At 34.1% G+C, this 19,437-nt stretch overlaps 1 protein-coding gene across 2 annotated transcripts in view; it reads left to right on the plus strand.

Annotated features, from left to right (window-relative positions):
• The window catches only part of LOC140057310 (integrin alpha-6-like), a 45,707-nt gene extending 26,954 nt beyond the window's left edge, over nt 1-18,753 (plus strand). The window contains exons 6-26 of one of the 2 annotated variants that reach the window (XM_072102957.1): nt 614-821; nt 1,164-1,254; nt 1,402-1,525; nt 1,992-2,244; nt 2,802-2,903; nt 3,085-3,143; nt 3,866-4,041; nt 4,511-4,666; nt 5,121-5,203; nt 5,524-5,662; nt 6,215-6,301; nt 6,413-6,492; nt 7,051-7,134; nt 7,396-7,498; nt 8,088-8,261; nt 8,609-8,734; nt 9,082-9,207; nt 10,062-10,166; nt 10,431-10,559; nt 11,508-11,540; nt 12,934-18,753. In XM_072102957.1, coding sequence (XP_071959058.1) covers nt 614-821; nt 1,164-1,254; nt 1,402-1,525; nt 1,992-2,244; nt 2,802-2,903; nt 3,085-3,143; nt 3,866-4,041; nt 4,511-4,666; nt 5,121-5,203; nt 5,524-5,662; nt 6,215-6,301; nt 6,413-6,492; nt 7,051-7,134; nt 7,396-7,498; nt 8,088-8,261; nt 8,609-8,734; nt 9,082-9,207; nt 10,062-10,166; nt 10,431-10,559; nt 11,508-11,540; nt 12,934-13,059 — 2,564 coding nt within the window. In that variant the 3' untranslated portion in view covers nt 13,060-18,753. The remainder of the gene's footprint in view (nt 1-613; nt 822-1,163; nt 1,255-1,401; nt 1,526-1,991; nt 2,245-2,801; nt 2,904-3,084; nt 3,144-3,865; nt 4,042-4,510; nt 4,667-5,120; nt 5,204-5,523; nt 5,663-6,214; nt 6,302-6,412; nt 6,493-7,050; nt 7,135-7,395; nt 7,499-8,087; nt 8,262-8,608; nt 8,735-9,081; nt 9,208-10,061; nt 10,167-10,430; nt 10,560-11,507; nt 11,541-12,933) is intronic. The other variant, XM_072103033.1, reaches the window with a different exon arrangement.
• Nucleotides 18,754-19,437: the final 684 nt, after the last annotated feature.

Genomic DNA, 19,437 nt, shown 5'->3' on the forward strand with positions numbered 1-19,437 from the left:
ATACATTAGTATATTACAATGTTATTTATAATCTTCATTATACACTGTTCATCACAGCCTCTCCCAGGGTAGTGCTCTGAGCCTCTTCCAGGGTAGTGCTCTGAGCCTGTTCCAGAGTAGTGCTCTGAGCCTCTTTCAGAATAGTGCTCTGAGCCTCTTTCAGAATAGTGCTCTGAGCCTTTCCCAGGGTAGTGCTCTGAGCCTCTTCCAGGGTAGTGCTCCGAGCCTCTTCCAGGGTAGTGCTCCGAGCCTCTTCCAGGATAGTGCTCTGAGCCTCTTCCGGGGTAGTGCTCTGAGCCTCTTCCGGGGTAGTGCATTGAGCCTCTTCCAGGGAAGTGCTCTGAACCTCTTCCAGGGTAGTGCTCTGAGCCTCTTCCAGGGTAGTATTCTGAGCCTCTCCAGGGTAGTGCCCTCAGCTACTCCCATTGTAGTGCCCTCAGCCACCCCCAGGGTGGTTATCTAAATAAATATTATCTGAGACTTACAAACAATGAAACATACTACTTACAAACGAGCATGAATTGACACCTAAATAAGATAAATTGAACCAGCTATCCCTCAAACACAAACATAAATGTTTAACAGATCCTACCTAATTTTTATTTATCTACAGGTTTTTCGATTTCTGTGGGTAATCAAAATTCCAAGACAGAACCCTTTTTTGTATCAGGAGCTCCCCGAATGAATGGGACTGGTGTTGTCCAAATCCTGGTGACTGAAAGCCAATTGAAAGATCTAGCGGTACACCAGTCACTCTATGGCATAAATTTAACAGAATCTTTTGGTTATGAGACTGTAGTAATTGATATTAATGGAGATGGGTAAGCAGAAAGGCTTTTATTTCGATCTTTTTGTAGTGGTTTAGCTCTAGCTAGGCTAAATGTATCTATAATATCTATTTGACAGCAAAACCTGGAGTTAAAAATGAAAATTTTTTAATTTGTTTATCGTTTGCGAGGCCCTAAGACCATGCATATGTTAAGGAATCGAACGTGGAAGAATATCTATATAAATCTTTTCCATATGTTCACAATGAAGGTCATAGTTGATCGCAAATTTGAAACGCTCCCTTATTAATTGGAGTACCATAACTTTTTTTTGTTGCCACAAACTCAAAAAGATTTTTTACATTACATTTATTTTCTTGTGTTTTTGCATTGAAGGCTGGAAGATATTGTAGTTGGAGCGCCTATGCATTATGACAGGAAGGAATTGATTGGTGGAAGAATTTACATTTTTTTAAACAATGGATCGGTAATTTTATTAATGTTTCACCGAATAAAAGATGAAATTAGAAATGTTATCACTGAAAGTTTTTTCAGTTTTTATGAGTAATAATATGGACTTATTGGGCTAAATGAGTGGACTAACAGAATTATTACAATCATTTTTTTTTGTTAGTCTGGTACTTATTTCGGAAGTGGCAATACCGGTATGTACAACCAGTACATTGATGGACCATTAGATTCAATGTTCGGACTGTCTCTGGCTAACCTCCGTGATATAAATGGGGACAAGGCTGAAGGTAATTTATTTCTACATGAGATTATGAACTAGTAACAGTAGAGCCAATGGGACACCCCTATTCGCAAAACATCCAGTTTAAAAAGAGATTTTCCGTGAAACGAATGAGAAATATATGTTTTAACCCCTTTGTAGATCTACTATATTCTGTCCACATCTGGGTGCATCTCTGCATTGAATTATCTAGACAATTTTTCAAATCTTCTTTGCATTCTGCTTGTAATAAAAAATTCATTAATTGCTCATGCACTAATTACAACCCACATGTGTACAAAAATAAGATGTTTCCGCTCAGGATAGATACAGATTCTATATAGGACAAGCTACGTGGTTTTCCGGTTATTACGTTACCGCTCATAAATTGGCCTTTACAGAGACTTCAATATACTGTAAAAAGTGCAGTAGAATTTTTCTATTACTATGAAAACAGCAAAACAATTACTACAGAAAATGTTTGTTTTTTATAGAATTGGTAGTTGGAGCTCCATATGAAAACAATGGCGAAGGGGCAGTTTATATATTTATGGGTCAAACAGATGGAAAAATTAGAGATCCAATACAGAAGATTACCCCCAAAACATTGAACAAGGACCTCAAAGGAGCGCCTTTCCCGAATGCCACATTTGGATATTCACTTTCTGCAGGCATGGACATGGACAATAATGGTTCACCCGACGTACTCATTGGGGCATTTGAGTCCAACTCTGTTATTTTGCTACGGTAAGGTTTTTTTTTACATATTATATTTCAATTCGCAATCAACAGCAGGGAGCCCGCCATTTACTGACTGGAATACATAAAAACACAAGCCAAATGAACATCAACCAAGTCCACAAGAACCAATTACAAGCAATTCTTAATTGTGGATTTAAGATAAACAATTAAAGAAAATATCAATAGTGGAGTTAAAAGCAATAAATCTGTTTTTAAGAATATTGAGTCAACAAAAAGAAATATGAAAAAGATAAAAAGATCCTTCTTCTTTTGATGTTAACTCTACAGTACAAAAATAAACGGTCGTCGTCGAAGCAAACTCTGATCAGAGAGTGGCTTCGCTAACAGTATTCTGAAACCATCCCCTGTCTTCTGACATCCTACTTTGCTTACTCCATAGAGCCAAACACATCTGTTATGGTCTTTTCCCATTTGTTTCTTCTCATCCTTGGAATATAAGCCTCTACAGTACAATCATAATCACCACCACAACCACAGCATCATACATAGCATACAGCTTAGCACAAAAATTAGAGAATTAAGAACGTTTTATTTCATTTCAGAACAAGACCTATTATAAATCCAACGTTTGAGATTACTGTTAATCCCGAAGAAATTGAATCTAATACTTTAACATGCCCTGTTCAAGGTATCGATAAACAATGGTGAGTTTAAAAAAAAAATGTTGTTTTTATTAAAACTATTCCTATCTTGACTTTTAAAAATGAATTGCATTCTCTATTTGAAAAAGAGGCAGTATTTCAACCGGAGCCTAGAAAAGTCATCCACGTATAATAACCAAACTTCATATATTAGCATATTATAATGATTTAATTTGTTTTTCAGTTTTACTGTGTCATTGGTATTACAATATTTATCACCAGGTCTTTTTGATGAAGCAGTAGGTAAAGAAATCACAATAATATTTTGATATACCATATTTATTCGAATAAACGCCCTGCTTTGAATAAACGCCTCCCTGAAATATCTACAATTTACCAAGCATTTTGATAACATTTTTACAGTATTTTATCACTTCTTAATATTTATTGTGTTGTATTTTTCATATCTATAGGTATTTATTTATTATACATGAATACCATATTACACCCAAAAAAATAAACGCCTCCCTTGAATAATTTATTCCAATAAATACGGTAATCTAATTACTGTTCTAATGTGGGCCTGATTATAATTTACAAATTGTCAAGGACATTATCATCTTTTTAACCATATATTTATATTTAAAATTTGTTTTTAAGATATATTGTCCCCCCAAAAAAAACAGTATTTCACATTTTTTTTATGCCATTTTTAAATGTCACATAATAGTTATTCACATTGACCAAAAACTAGATTGAAAAAAATTATTTACCTAAAACAAAAATGTAATTGAAAGCAAAACATAATTAAATTGTCTGTCAGACAATTTGGGTTTTTTTTGACAGAAACGAAAAACTTTAAATTAAAACTGCAAATGGCCTATTTAAAGCCTGATTTTATTAAGCATTTTTCATGTTTTTAGGGGACAATACATCTTTAAGGAGTAGCTCTTTACAAGCCACATGAAATTCACTCAAGGGCCATATTTGGCTCAATCAATTAATTAAACTTTATACTTTTTTAGATGTTGATCTTCTTTTGGAAGCTGATGTTGATAGAGTAATGGAAGGCAAATCTTCTCGCGTATCGTTTAGAAAAACTCAAGAAGATGGCAAGCCATTACACACAGTAAAAACAAGAATAGTGCTTCCTGGTGCAGAAAGAGACGTTATCACTGAAGAATACGTATTAGTCTTTGAGGTAGATATTGTATCCCTTTCACACCAAAAGCAAAACGCCGGAGACACTCCGGAGTTGACGCCCCTCCGGGAAAATAATAAATAGTATAAATAAAACATTTTTTAAAGAATTAAAAAAAAAAAAATGTTAAATTAAATATATTATCAATTAAAATGATTCTGATGATCGTCGCTATGTAAACAAACAAAATAGAAAGCAATATTGACGATTTTATTTTAAAACCCCCGACCCCCGACCAACGACCAACGACCAACGACCCCCGACCCCCGACCCCGACCCCGAGACTACAAGATTAGAACATGTTAACAGTATTCCGATGTACAAACAATACATATCCCATTTTTTAAAGTTTATCTTTAATTTCTAAACAGAAACTTTGTGATCTTTTCTTTTCTGAATTATGTTATCCTGCCTAAATATGTTTTAATAAATAAATAAATAATATATAAAATGTTTTTGTTGTTTAAAGAAACCTTATGATGACATTTTTTCATCAATTGTTATTCGTGCAACCGTTAGCCTGCCAATGGTCAATGCAACTATGCCAGAGCCTGGAGAAGAAGTGCCATCTCTATCAGCTTTTGCTATTCTAGATCCACACACAATTGAGACAAAAGTTACCTTGGTAAGGCCTCAAAAGAATATTTGTAAAAGTTTTTAAAATTAAATTGCCAATATTTGAACTTAATTGGGAAGGATTTGTATATTGACGTTATAAGTATTGTTTTCATTATAATAGGTTTGGTTGGAATATGGACAATTTCTTAGGGCCTAATTACCATGTTGTTAAGTCTACAGTGACCGTTCCTTTTCTTATAAAAATATTATCTATTAAGCATTTTCCTAGAGTAGAAAATGAATACGAAGGTTCCGATCAAGTTGTCCCTAAACCATCTCGGCCAAAGTCAAGTCGGTCCCGCATTAACTCGTGCCCCACTGCAACTCAAGTCAAACTTTGACTGAGATGGTTTAAGGCCGACTTGGACTAAAATTATTCTAACAGTAACAAACAATATTATGTCCACAAACACTAGGCGAAGAGCATCAATCAGTTTTTTTACAAATTATTGTTTTTGCAGGTTAAATTTAAAAAAAGATGCGATCAAGATGACGGTGTTTGTATAACAGATTTGAGAGTTAATGCCGCCCTGGATTTACCAATGTATGTTTTAAGCCCTCTCTACACTATAAAACTTTATGTGACGAAAAAAATGTGATGTGCCCATATATGATGTCATATCACCACCATATTTGAGCACATCACACATTTTTTGACAAACTAGTTTGATAGTGTAGACAGATCTTTAAATCACTTTCTTTACACATCCTTTATTTATTTCCGCCAAGTAAAGAAAGCAATATATGATTTAATTAACATTTTTTGCTTACCAATCATTTTTTCCTGAACCAGGGTTTCCTTGGGTATATTATACCAGAGGATATACGGTATGTTATGTTGTATATTTATAAATTATTTTACAGAGGTCGTGATGGGTTACCAATCTTTACTTACGGAATACAGTCAAAAATAAATATGAAACTGAATGTTGATAACTTGCTCGAAGATGCTTATTTTGCTGAGGTGATAATTGAAAAAACAGATATATTGGATTTTGATACGGTAGGTATTTTTCAACCAACAGAGATATATAGCAAATATATATATCAATTCAGTTTTGGAAGTTGAAAGATATAACAATTCTAAAGCTCTGTCTATGCTATCAAACTAGTTTAAATTCTACCCAAATATGGTATTGATATTCCCAAATATGGTAGTGATATGACATCCTCATGTTCATATATGGGCACATAACATTTTTAGTCACGTACAAACGCAACTCTACAGCTCACTATGTCGTTCGGTTGGTCGGTAAACACTAACTCGAATTTGCACACGCAACTGCATCCATGTATATGGCCTTGTTCTGTCACATAAAGTTTGAATGTAGACAACTATCTAATCTCCTTAAAAAAAAAACTATGAAGGCATGGAGAGCGTGGTGATCCTGCCGGCATTGTGGGAAGGCAGATAGTAATTATTTATATAAATATGGCAAAATGTATGAAGAGAATATCAAGGTTTGGTGAACAAAAGTTTAAATTTTACAGCTTTTTTATTATTCTAAATATACACTTAATTGAATGGCGTATATTCTATGTTTGTTGTTCTCAGGACTCATCAGGTATCTGTAAGCAAGATGAAGATAATTCGGCCATTATAAAATGCCATCTTGGAAATCCATTTGAAGAAAAAGATCAGGTTGGTCCACACAATTTCTTTGTTTTGTAACCAAAAAATATTTTCTAGTAAATAAATAAATACTAGTACTGGTAATTTGACTTTTTTTTTTTATTATTATTTATGTTACAGAAAATGACAACTTTAACTTTTACAAATAAAGAAATTAAAGCAAATCAAGGCTCCCTTGATTTTAACATCACGGCAACCACGTAAGTTTTTATTGAATATAATTTAAAAGTAAGTTCACTCTTGTCATTGTTTTGTACCCAAATATGGTAATGATATGACATAATTTTCTCCATATATTGGCATTTCATAACTAGTTTGATAGTGTAGACAGAGCTTTAGTTTTACCATTTCTAGTTCCCAACCTCTTTTTCAATATCCTGGATCTTCCATTGACATGTGGAGGAACTGTAAAAGTAGTAGAATGATTTGGAACCTTGTTTGTCATTTTAATCTTAAAGCTCTGTGTACACTATCAAACTAGTTTGACAAAAAAGTAGTGATATACTTAAATATGGTAGTGATGCACTTAAATATGGTAGTGATATACTTGAATATGGTAGTAATATGACATCATCATGTCCATATATGGACACATCACATTTTTTGTCACATAAAGTTTGATAGTCTAGACGGAGCTTAACATAAGCAATTATGTTATCAGATTCTGTTATCCTTCACCCAATTTATTTTTAAACAAAATTCTAATTTTGTTAATTTTATTTTACTATATTAATTGAAAGGGTTCTCTCTTTTTTTAGCGAAACAGACGACCAGAATCCAGCAAATAACCATAAATTTTTAACAGCAGTGGTGGAAAGTCAGACAGATTTAAAACTGGAATAGTAAATGGATATTTATTTATTGACTAAATATAATTATATAAGTTATAATCATAGTAATCATGCTGATGATGATAATGATTGGTGTGATTGGAATCATAGGATAGATTATCACTATTATGCTGAAAATGATATTATAATAATAATAACTACAGATACTATGTTCCATAGACCCGAAGCTTTGAACACTTTGTAAATTTAACTTGCTAACAAAAAATATGAACAGGATTCCTGTTTTAATTAAGTAACTTTTTTTTTATTTAGTACTAAAGATAAATCACAGTACGAGGTAAGTGGTCAGGTCAGAGGTGAATGTGCAATGGAGAATTTGGAAATGATCGGAAGTTTTGTTCAACACAATTGGACAGTAAGTAGCTTGGACCACTCATACCATTATCATCATCTTCCTTTACTGTGTGTAGAAGTACCTTGTTTTTTAAGTATAGTTATGCATGGTTGGTCACATTTATGCATCTTAATTTTGTCTTAAAATTTTGCGTTCCAGACGTTTCATTTATTTTTTTTTATGGTTAAGTTTTTAATGCTGTTGCAACTCCAATAGATTCTCATAGCCCCTGTGCTTACAATAATAATAATAATATTAAAGAGTGCCAATAAGGTTTATCGCAAATAGTTTTAGTGATGCATGATGGGAAGGAATTGTGAGCAATAGTGCCACCACCGGTATATAAAGTTTTATTTTACGGTGGTACTATTGCTCCAAAACCCTTCCCATCATTCATTGTGCAATGACGTTCCTCGTGAAATCAAGCTATTTGCAATCAACCTTATTATCAATGCGAATTTACTGTACTGTTGAGTGTACTGTAATCTTAAAACAATCCTTTTACCATCCAGTGTTATCTCTATTGCCTTGGCCTTTCACCATTTTAAAAGTAATTTGAAATTAAACATAATTGAAATGGTTGCTCATATCACTGTCGTTTGTATTTCAGGTAATTAATGATGGACTCGTAGAGGTTCCAGAAATCTTGGTCACCATCAACTTTCCATATGAGACGATGTCTGGTAAGTGGTTACTGTACTTAACAGAGATGCCGATACTTAGTGGGGGATCATCTAGCTACTGTGTTCTTCCACAAAATTCTGTTGATGTTCTTAATTTGACGGTAAGAAAAAATTATAAATATTATTATGTATTATTATTGATATTTATTGAAATTCAACATCCAAATTATTTGAACAAAAAAGCAAAAAATGCTGAATTTAGTTCTAATTTACATTAAAAACATTAAAAGGTAAAAAGTAGGCCTACAATAAATATAAAAATATAGATATATACAAAAGGCAACCATTCATTCATTATAATTTTACAAAAACAAAAACATTTTTTAATAGAAATTAAAAAATATATGCACGTTTAATAAAAATGTATACTTTATATGTAACTAATTAAACTAAAAGATTAATTCAAAATTTTTTTATTATTATTATTTAAATAAATTAAATGTTTCAGCATCCAAGAGGAAAAGATGACAATGGAAACGTAAAAACCTGCTTTCCCCGAGAAACACGCAGAAAGCGACGAGAGGCCGAAGTACTTCCAACTCCACAAGCGCAATCTAAAAAAACTTTACAGTTTGTAAGATATTGTGGTTTTTTGTACTTGGACAAATTTGAAAATAGTTTACAGAAATCTCATTTCCTTAATTCATTTAGTACCAAACAATTAAGAATGGCATTATCAGAATAAATAAATAAATAGTTTGTATTGATTTCATTGTATAATACATTGTACAATACAACAATGTGTCCACACTGATGAAGTTAGTGTTTTAGACACTGACAAAGTTTACAGTATTTACAGGACCTTTTGAGGCATAACGAAAGTAGTATCCCAAATTAATTGTCCCAATAGTCTTTGTAGTTGTAGTAATGATGTCACATTTTTCATATACACTAATTAATTTAACATTATTTGTTTTTCAGAAATGTAATTCCACAGTTTCTACCGCTAGATGTTTTCCAATTAAGTGTTATTTTAGGAATGTAGAAAGCAAAGGATCGACTAAAATTGTTATTAATTCACGTTTGTGGAATAGTACATTTTTAGAAGTAAGTATTAAAAATAGCCCCTCATAATAAAAAAAAATTGTAATTATGTAAAATTATTGATGAAATACATCAAAGATCAACCTGATCTCACACACCTGATTACATATACCTGGTCCAACACACCTGATCTCACACACCTGATCTCGCATACCTGATCTCACACACCTGATCTCACACACCTGATCTCACACACCTGATCTCACACACCTGATCTCACACACCTGATTCCACACACCTGGTTACATATACCTGGTCCAACACACTTGATCTAACACATCTGGTTACATATACCTTGTTACATATACATAGTCTAACACACCTGATTCCACACACCCGATCTCAAACCTGATCTCGCACACCTGATCTCACTCACCTAATCTCACACACCTGATCTCACTCACACAATCTCACACACCTGACCTCACTCACCTAATTTCACACACCTGATCTTACTCACCTAATCTTACACACCTGATCTCACACATTTGATCTCACTCACCTAATCTCACACGCCTGATCTCGCACACCTGATTCCACACACCTGGTTACATATACCTGGTCCAACACACCTGATATCACTCACCTAATCTCACACACCTAATCTCACACACCTTATCTCGCACACCTGATCTCGCACACCTGATCTCGCATACCTGATCTCGCACACCTGATCTCACTCACCTGATCTCACTCACCTGATCTCACTCACCTAATCCCACACACCTTATCTCACACACCTGATCTTGCACACCTTATCTCACACACCTAATCTCACACACGTGATCTCACTCACCTAATCTCGCACACCTGTCCTAAGTTATGGTTTATAGTAAAGTATGTTCTTTTTTTTCTAGGATTATGTGGATGAAGATGTTTTGCAAATACAAGTGCAGGGAGTTGTTGAAATTAGTAATGGTTCATATATAAAAGAAAAGGAGCCTGGCAATGATATGACATTGGTAACTACAAAACAACTTTATAGATACATTGTGTACTATAGCCATTGGTTGGATTCTAGTACATTTATTATGAGTAATAGTGTTAATGCATAGTTCTCAATTCTAGTGTACCTCCCACACATTTGATATTTACAAAGAGATGTAAAGTTTGTAACCGACTTTGTTAGGACACCACTAAAGGAAGCTTCACTATTTTGTATAGAAATGAGATTTCTTTTGATGTTTTCGTAATACAAACAATTTAAATAAAACTTTCTTTTCCAGTTAACAATGGACGTGTATAGAGATTTTACTATATCCCCTACAACACCATCCTTGCAATGGTGGATTATTTTATTAGCTGTCATTGGAGGACTTCTTGTGCTCATCTTAATTATCCTCTGCCTATGGAAGGTAAGAGTTGATTTTCATTATTTTGTACAGAGTGGCCACATGAAGCAGACAAACATTACTGTGTACTGTATATTTATATGTACATGGGTTTTAAGTTAGAGGGGAAATGGTTAACAGTGATGACATTAAACAAATTAGGGAACATAATTTTAAACAAATTGGATTTCGCTATGTTATAATATTTGGTAGAACTTTTTAAAGAATGTATATAAATGTGTAAAATCTATGTACACATAAAGATAGTATTCACAACGCCTCGTAAAATCTCATCATATGATGCCATACCAATTGAACAATATGTTGAACAGGTAAATGGTGACATTTTTAGGAGTCCCAGTCCTGTGTACTTAAGCCCGGCTGAGCCAACTGGCACGAGTAACACTTTGCTCACTAAAAAAATTTCCGCCAACTATGATCGCGTTCTATCGGACGCACACTAAACTCGTACATGATTTTCTGATTGGATAATTATTTACTTCGCTATACGGCGCGTGCTGACAATGACATAATAAATAAATCAGAACATACCATTTGCAGTGGAATTTTTTAGTGAGATATTTGCTCACGTACGGCGCACAATTGTGGAAAATGACACGTGTGCCAAACAATACTAAACACAATAGATATTTTCCTCAGCGACACGCATGCCGATTCCTCACAAATTGTCCGGTGCACACTGTGAGCAAAGTGTTACTCCAGTTGGCTATAGTGTGCGGCAGGCTTTTACCGCAGCTGTTGCAGTATGTTGGACATGAACAGATAAATGCTGCCATTTACTTAACCTCGACTGTTGACTGTCAGTTGTACATGAGTGCTTTTAACAAGAATACGGTGGAACTTTACTAGTATTGATGATAGTAATATCATATTGATAGTGAATTAAATTATTACTTTTTTGTTTCTGAAAATTTTTGTAGAAGTGAGTACACATATTACATTTCATTACAGGTTGGGTTCTTCGAGCGTCACAGCAATTGCCCAGTAGGTTTAAATGTCGCAAACACTAAATTAATTGTCTCTTCTTTTTTTGTGTAAACCTGGTTTTTGACTGTGAACATATTTATTGCTACTAAATAAGGCCTGACATATTACTATAGGCCTACTAGTGCATTCTGTATTTATTTAACTATGACAACGTTGAAACACATAAGTGAATTTATTAGTTTTTGTACACCTCTACGTCTTAATAAGCAGTTTCAGCTATGACTGTACATATTAATTACATACTATGTTAGGCCTACTAGTGCATCCTGTATTTATTTAACTATGACAAAATTTAAACACATTACTAAATTTATTGTTTTTTCTAAGCCTCAATGTATTTGGTGGTTTTCAACTGTGACTGTTCATATTAATTGCTACTAAATAATGCCTTAGGCATTCTGTATTTAATATATATAGGAAGAAGAGTGTTTTTCACAACAAAATGTCTGCCACAAATCAGCAATACAGATATAATAGTTGGGTCGCTTAGGTCCTATTTTTGGCCATATTGTGCCCTATGTTCCTTCATAAATCGTAAATAAAATTGTGTTATATACTGATATATTTTGGATTACAAACAACAGCCATCATCAGTATGTCAGGGCATGTCAATTTGCATCACTTAGGTCAACCTCTAGTATTTTCAATGCAATGCAATAGGTGAATGTAATGTACCAAAATGTTGGTCAGACTATCATCCTACTCTGATGGCGTCAGAGTACGTAAACATCTTAGCTCTCTGACGTCAAGCGATTTTGTAGTAGTTTTTATTTATCAAAATATTCGTTGCTATGAAAAATCCTACTACTAGTGCATTTACAATACTTTGCGTAACCATAACATTATTTGACTCTTGCCTTCTAGGGAAATAAATGTTGGACTTAGTTTATATAATTTTGGGGTGTTTCCTAAACATCATTCCATCCATTCTTGACTTTTAGCAAAAGTTATAGATTCTATTTAATGTACAACCTTGACTTGCCTTTAATGTATTTGTTTGTGGTAATCAAAGCGTAACCTTGTAAACTTGTGCATATTTTTATTGTTTATTTGTTAATGAGAACTTGCATGCAACATCAGTAAATGTGCCAATTAAAATATTATGTTGAGTGTGATGTGCATTTCTTGTTGGTATGGCAGAATTTAGCTTTCACTTGTGTCACTATCAATTCAAATGTTTATTTTCTGTTGGTTTTTTTTTTGTATGTGTCTATTTATATGCATTTTTGGAATTATTTGATTATTTTCGGCTTTATTGATTTGGTTTTGACGTAGGTGTTAACATTTTGTTTTGAATGTTTGGTAAAGTGTTTTAATGTAAGATTGTGCCATTAATAGTCTTTCCATATTTATCTTTTAATGTTCTCTTAATTATTATTATTCTTTCCAGTGTGGATTTTTTGAAAGGAAGACTATGAACTATAAGTACGCTACAGTGGAACAGAAGGCAGGTCGTAAGGCAAAAAAAGACAAAACATACATGGCAGATGATATACATTATACTGGCGGATTCTAGTAAGAAAAGATACCTAGGCTTTGAAATTAGATTAAAGTTTTAATTAATTAATCCAGATACAACCATGCAGCACCGTTATTACTGCCATTGTATAAGTGTAAAGCTCTTAAAGCCTATGCTATGGGTTACACAATCGTGCATATGACGTGTACCACTAGGAGAAATAACACAGTACACATCAGTGAACATCATAAGAGTTTATTTATTTAATCGGATGTCATGGATTTTGGCCCTTATTGACCATATTAGTAATTGATCATAACCATCATTAACCATATGGGCCATTGATAATACCTCATTGACCCTATGGACCATTGATAATATGCTTCATTAACTCTATGGGCCATTGGTCATAAGCATCATTAACCCTATGATGGGCCATTGATAATAAGCATCATTAACTCTATGGGCCATTGATAATATGCTTCATTAACCCTATGGGCCATTGATAATATGCTTCATTGACCCTATGGACCATTGATCATACTGTGTGTTTAGGCCATAAATCATAAGCACATGGCCCTTTGATCGTATAGTTCATAAGGTCCAATAAACCTATGGCTCATTGGTCTAGATGTTCATTTGTTGACTCCATCTGACTCATTGAGCTTGAACATTTAATATACTTTGAGAACACACTTAGTGTCAAAGGTCACTTACGATTTTAGCGATTGTAATTAGATTAAAGCAAAGTAAGATAACCAAAGATTTTAAAGATTTGATATAATAGTGACATTACTTAATAATAGCTTCATCATCTTTTTCACCTCTTTCACAATTCATCATCCGCTTTTAAAGTAGAACACTCAATTCTGTATAAATAAACAACTACACCTGTAGCTAGTAGTTAAAAAATTATACCTGATTCACACATACAACTCAGATAACATACTGTTGCATAAATATTTCCTGAGACAATTTAACATGCTAGTTTATCACTGTGTGTGTAGTGTAATCACTGTGTACCATGTTTTGGAGATTATGGATAATTTACATCAATGTAACATGCTTTCAAACATCCGTACCAAAGTTAACAAGGCTGCTCCAATATTTTGTAAGATAGTTGTATATGTGAATAGGATGTTACACTATCAAACTTTACGTGATAAGAAATGTTATGTGCCCATAATATGGCATGAGGATGTCATATCACTACCATATTTGGGCACATCACACTTCTTTTTGTCAAAGTAGTTTGATAGTGTACACAGAGCTTTACTCTTTGCAAAATAAAAATGTGTTTAATATGAAAATGTGTAGGATTGAAAGGAGAGAACGTTGTTATAATTGTCATACAAAATGTAGGTTTTAACATGATTTTCCTTCAGAATTTTAAATACTGTAAAAAAGAGTATTTTATTATAGTAATATCGATGTAAAAAATAGATAATTAGTTTTACAGTTTAGTCCAGATTAAACATCGTCAACTTTTCAATCACCATCACTAATGTAAAATTAATTATTATTACATTACAGTATTATAGATTAATGTTAAAGATGTGACAACAATTGTATTCAATGTTTTATTTAAAGTTAACTTAAGAATTTACACTGGCTGGCAGTCACTGTATGTTTTTAACATTATCTGTATAAGCAATTAGTTACTTATTCTGTTAACACATTCATTTCATTCATGTTGATAACTGGAATGAATGCATTAACATATGTTTTGCAATTTAAAAAAAAAAGTGATATAGGTACGATAGTAAGTCTATGCAAGAGCTTAATACTGCAATTTTTGCAATTTTTTTTTAGGTCATTATTGAATGTGGCGTATCATAGATTTGAGTTGCTTCCGGTGGTCAGGTCAGACTCACTGTGTGTTTTTGCTAATGTGTACATTTTTTACAAAGTAAAAGGCACTTAAAGGCGATCCGGTACAAAATTTAATTTTGGAACCCCATAATGTTTTTGCCCCTTAATAAGGGTGTTTTTTTTTTAGGGTTGGACAGTGTTAAAACCGTACTTTTCCTCTTGTTCCTCAACAGGGAAGTTGCCACTGAATAGGGGTGTCCCACATTGTGTCGCGCGACCCTGGCGCTACAACATCGTGTCGCGCGACCCTGGCGCTACAACATCGTGTCGCGTGACCCTGGCGCTACCACATCGTGTCGCGCGACCCTGGCGCTACCACATCGTGTCGCGCGACCCTGGCGCTACCACATCGTGTCGCGCGACCCTGGCGCTACCACATCGTGTCGCGCGACCCTGGCGCTACCACATCGTGTCGCGCGACCCTGGCGCTACCACATCGTGTCGCGCCACCCTGGCGCTACCACATCGTGTCGCGCCACCCTGGCGCTACCACATCGTGTCGAGCCACCCTGGCGCTACCACATTGTGTCGAGCCACCCTAGCGCTACCACATTGTGTCGAGCCACCCTAGCGCTACCACATTGTGTCGAGCCACCCTAGCGCTACCACATTGTGTCGAGCCACCCTAGCGCTACCACATTGTGTCGAGCCACCCTAGCGCTACCACATTGTGTCGAGCCACCCTAGCGCTACCACATCGTGTCGCACCACCCTAGCGCTACCACTTTGGGACCCACTCTTAATAATAAAAAATTGTGAATCTGCATCAAATCTAAATGAATGTGTGTATATTGTGAATTTTTGTTGTGTTTTGTATTATGTAGTGTTATCAAATTTATACCAATTATGATTTAAAGTTATACCAAAATATGATTTAATCATCTAATATTTATTGTGATTTGATTTTTGTATGTAAATGTTTTAATAAAAATAACACTTCTATTTTATCGCATTGTGTTACATTTCTTTGCAATCAAAACACCCCAAAGTTTTGTTCTCGTTATTTTATGTACGTATAGTTTCAAATCGATGTTCGATTCGACGTTTGTACGTTGTGCGCGTACAGGGTACTACAAGGTCACGTATAGGCCTACCATTGCTACTTATTGCTGTTATGTACGCATAGTTCCAAGTCGATGTTCGATGTTTTTTTGCGCGCGTACACGATACTACAAGGTCAAGGGTTATATAGTGTCGACGGATGTATAACGAAAGTTCTGGGAAATTAGACATTTTGTTTACAATAACGTGGGTTTTTTTTTTATTATAGTGTGTGCAGTTTAAAAGAAGAACAAGCTATAAACCCACAAATTATATAATTTATAGGTTCTATAGATTAGGTGTTCTAATAGTAACAAAATATTATTGAATGACATACCAATAGCCTATACAGTACTACGTATTGACGATGCATATGCACTTTGTATTGTCTATAAGCTGACGTTTGTACACGTCACACGCAGTAGGGATTCCCCAGCAGTATGTCTAAGGCAAGGCATTCCGACATTCCCACCCGCTGGATGTTGTATGCTTGAAACATAAATTGACACCACTATCAATTGAATGCTTTTGCGTGTTTAATTAATCTATATCAAAGAACTACTTTTTAATTTCACATGAACATAAAGATTTAAATACATTATTTAAAAAATAAATTTAAAGATATATGTGGTGTGTGTATATATAAATAACAAGGTACATAATAAATTCAAATTTATTTTAATGTATTTAGGTGACTAACTTGTTCGAGCTCTTTTGGTCTTCCTTCGTTCACTACCTTTGTTATTATTGTGTTCGATAACTATACTAACTGCATTACCCGTTATTATCGGAACAGAGACCGGTTTACTGTGAAAGGTAATCCACCAGCATTGTTTTTCGATGGAAAGAAAGTGGTAAAAAGTTCCCAACTGCAAAACTTGGTAATAAATAACTTTTATTCTGCAAAGGGATGCGGAGCTAGACGTTTAAACAACCGTTTAAAAGAAAAGTTTTCTGGAATTTCCGAACCATCGATATACAATGTGCTTTCAAAAAGCCAAATTCACCGCCGTCTGCAAGGTAAGTTTACAAATAAAGCTCCAAATCGACCAATAGTAGCAAACTCCGTGATGGATCGTATACAGATTGATCTAGTTAACATGCAGAAATCTATCAAATATAAGGGGAAACACTATAGATATATATTGAGCACACCCGATGTATTTAGTAGGTACGTATATGGTTAAAACATTAAAAGAGAAAATCTAGCAGTATGGTGGCGAAGCAACTGATTGAATTATAACATTTTCGGTAATCCCAGAATTGTACAGAGCGACCAGGGACCAGAATTTCGTGGGAAAGTATTTTCCATGTTAGAACAGAGATGAATAAAAGTTCACCATACCATCCTTAATCACAAGGCAAGATTGAACGCTTTCATAGAAATCATTTGACTTGCTTACATGCAAAAAAGAGGTTTGAATTGGGTACGTCAACTACCGTCATACGCTAAACTTATTAACGAAGAACCTAAAGAAGTTCTTGCTTGGCAATCGCCTTAATTATGAAGTATTTTATGGTAGGAAGACCGACTGTAAGCATAATGGCACATCGGATGTAGGTGGGAATGTTAACAAATGGATGAAAAACCTGAAATCCATCCGCTCGAAAGCTCGTACTGCTTTCAAAATGGTTAATAAACGCACTGCTAAATATCAAGAGCGAAAACTTAAAGTACCAATTTAAAAAGTTGGGAACACTTTTACGATTAAAAACAAAAAAGTCTAGAGTAACACACAAAGTGACCGTATGTCCAGGAAGGATTATTGGAAGGAAACTGAAAGCGTACATGTACAAGGTGGAGTTCTGTCATCATCCTGTTACGGAAGCTAATGTTAAAAAATGGGTATCAGTGTCCAATATAACTGCAGATACACTGTGCACTCAAAGGCAACGAGAAAGAGAACGTACGGTCAATTTTTTAAAAAAACGGAAAATGATACGACAGAAATTGTATCAGATAATCAAAAATTGATGACTCAATTCACAACGAATTTGGGTTTAATGTTGACTACGACCCAGCGGGAAATGTTAATTGCCAATTCAATGCTATGCTATCAATTACAAAACCTAGGATTATTCAGATCTTACGAAACACTCAGAAGTGAGGTAGTGCATTACTTAGAAAGTGGGCCACATCTTGGAAATTCCAATACAGTAGTGTAACACCATGGTCAAATTTTTAAACTGAAACACCCGACAATCTTGCTCGCATGTCACGAAATGGTACATTTGGAGACCATTTAACACTTGTTAACAGTTGTTTCTGAATTATTTTACATTCAGCTAATTTTTGTATCAACATTAAACGGAGTAACAAGTATTATTCGTCCAGATGGCAGTGATACATTTTCATTGGACATGCCTTACATCGTTCTTGGACGTTCAATCAGGCTGTAGTGTCAATAGAAGAACCAAGACTTCACATTAATTCCTACATATTGGATGCACTAAAATTGTCAAATGCGACAGATTATGAACATGTTATCAGTGTCAGAAAATTTATAAGGGAACGCAGGAAAATCCAGTGGACTGGACAATGATGCTTTGGATATTCCTACCTGTTAAAAAATGGCATAGTGGTTGGTTGGTTTTATGTAAAACAACACTACCTGGTTGGTTCGTGATTAAGCGATTTTTTTTTCAAGTGTACTATTAGTAGATCACATTATGTAATCGCATTGCAACTCCTCCTTAAATATTTTGTTAGGTAATTCGTAAAAGCCAGTTTGTTCCTCAGTAATACCGTTATACATTGTACGTTGTTATTTATTTATTCTTATTTACTTATATTATGCATGATTATATTTCTTTAAATTGTCGAATATACGTTTGGTTCCCACATCTTTTGATTGTAGATTTATATGAGTTAAATAAATTACAATGCATTTAACTTCAACTTTTGTTTGTTCTAAATGTGCAAATAGGTAATATTATTCTCATTACACATGGCAGTAATTTATGATAATGCTAAATTTAAATAATTATCCGCTAAAAATGTATATACATGTTAAACAATCAGCATAAGATTAAACCACGCATGTATATAGTATATAGTACTAGGAAGTTTTGTCCATTAGTATAATTGTTATAGATTTTATATATAAAAATCTATAACAATTATACTAATGGACAAAACTTCCTATACTACTACTGTATATACATGCGTGGTTTAATCTTATGAAGTATGTTTTATAAAATACATGTTCGTGACAAGTATGATACTATCGTATCGTGTATTATGTTTGGTTGGATACTGGTGTTACGGTATTATTCTATGTTACAATTTGTTTATCATATTTTAGCATTCATTTCTTAACATAATTATATCTTCGCATATTAATTATTTTAGCATATTTATTTCTTAAATTTATTTATGTATTCATATATTTATCGTTAACACGTCAACATTGCCATCATTTTTATTGTTTCCCCTTTATGGGTAAGGTAAAGTTTATCCGGGTTATCTGTTTGTTTCTTCCCCCTTTTCGCGTATCATCCGCATCGCATTTACAGAACCAC

Source organism: Antedon mediterranea, chromosome 1, assembly GCF_964355755.1.
Source record: "Antedon mediterranea chromosome 1, ecAntMedi1.1, whole genome shotgun sequence".
Taxonomy (NCBI): Eukaryota; Metazoa; Echinodermata; class Crinoidea; order Comatulida; family Antedonidae; genus Antedon; species Antedon mediterranea.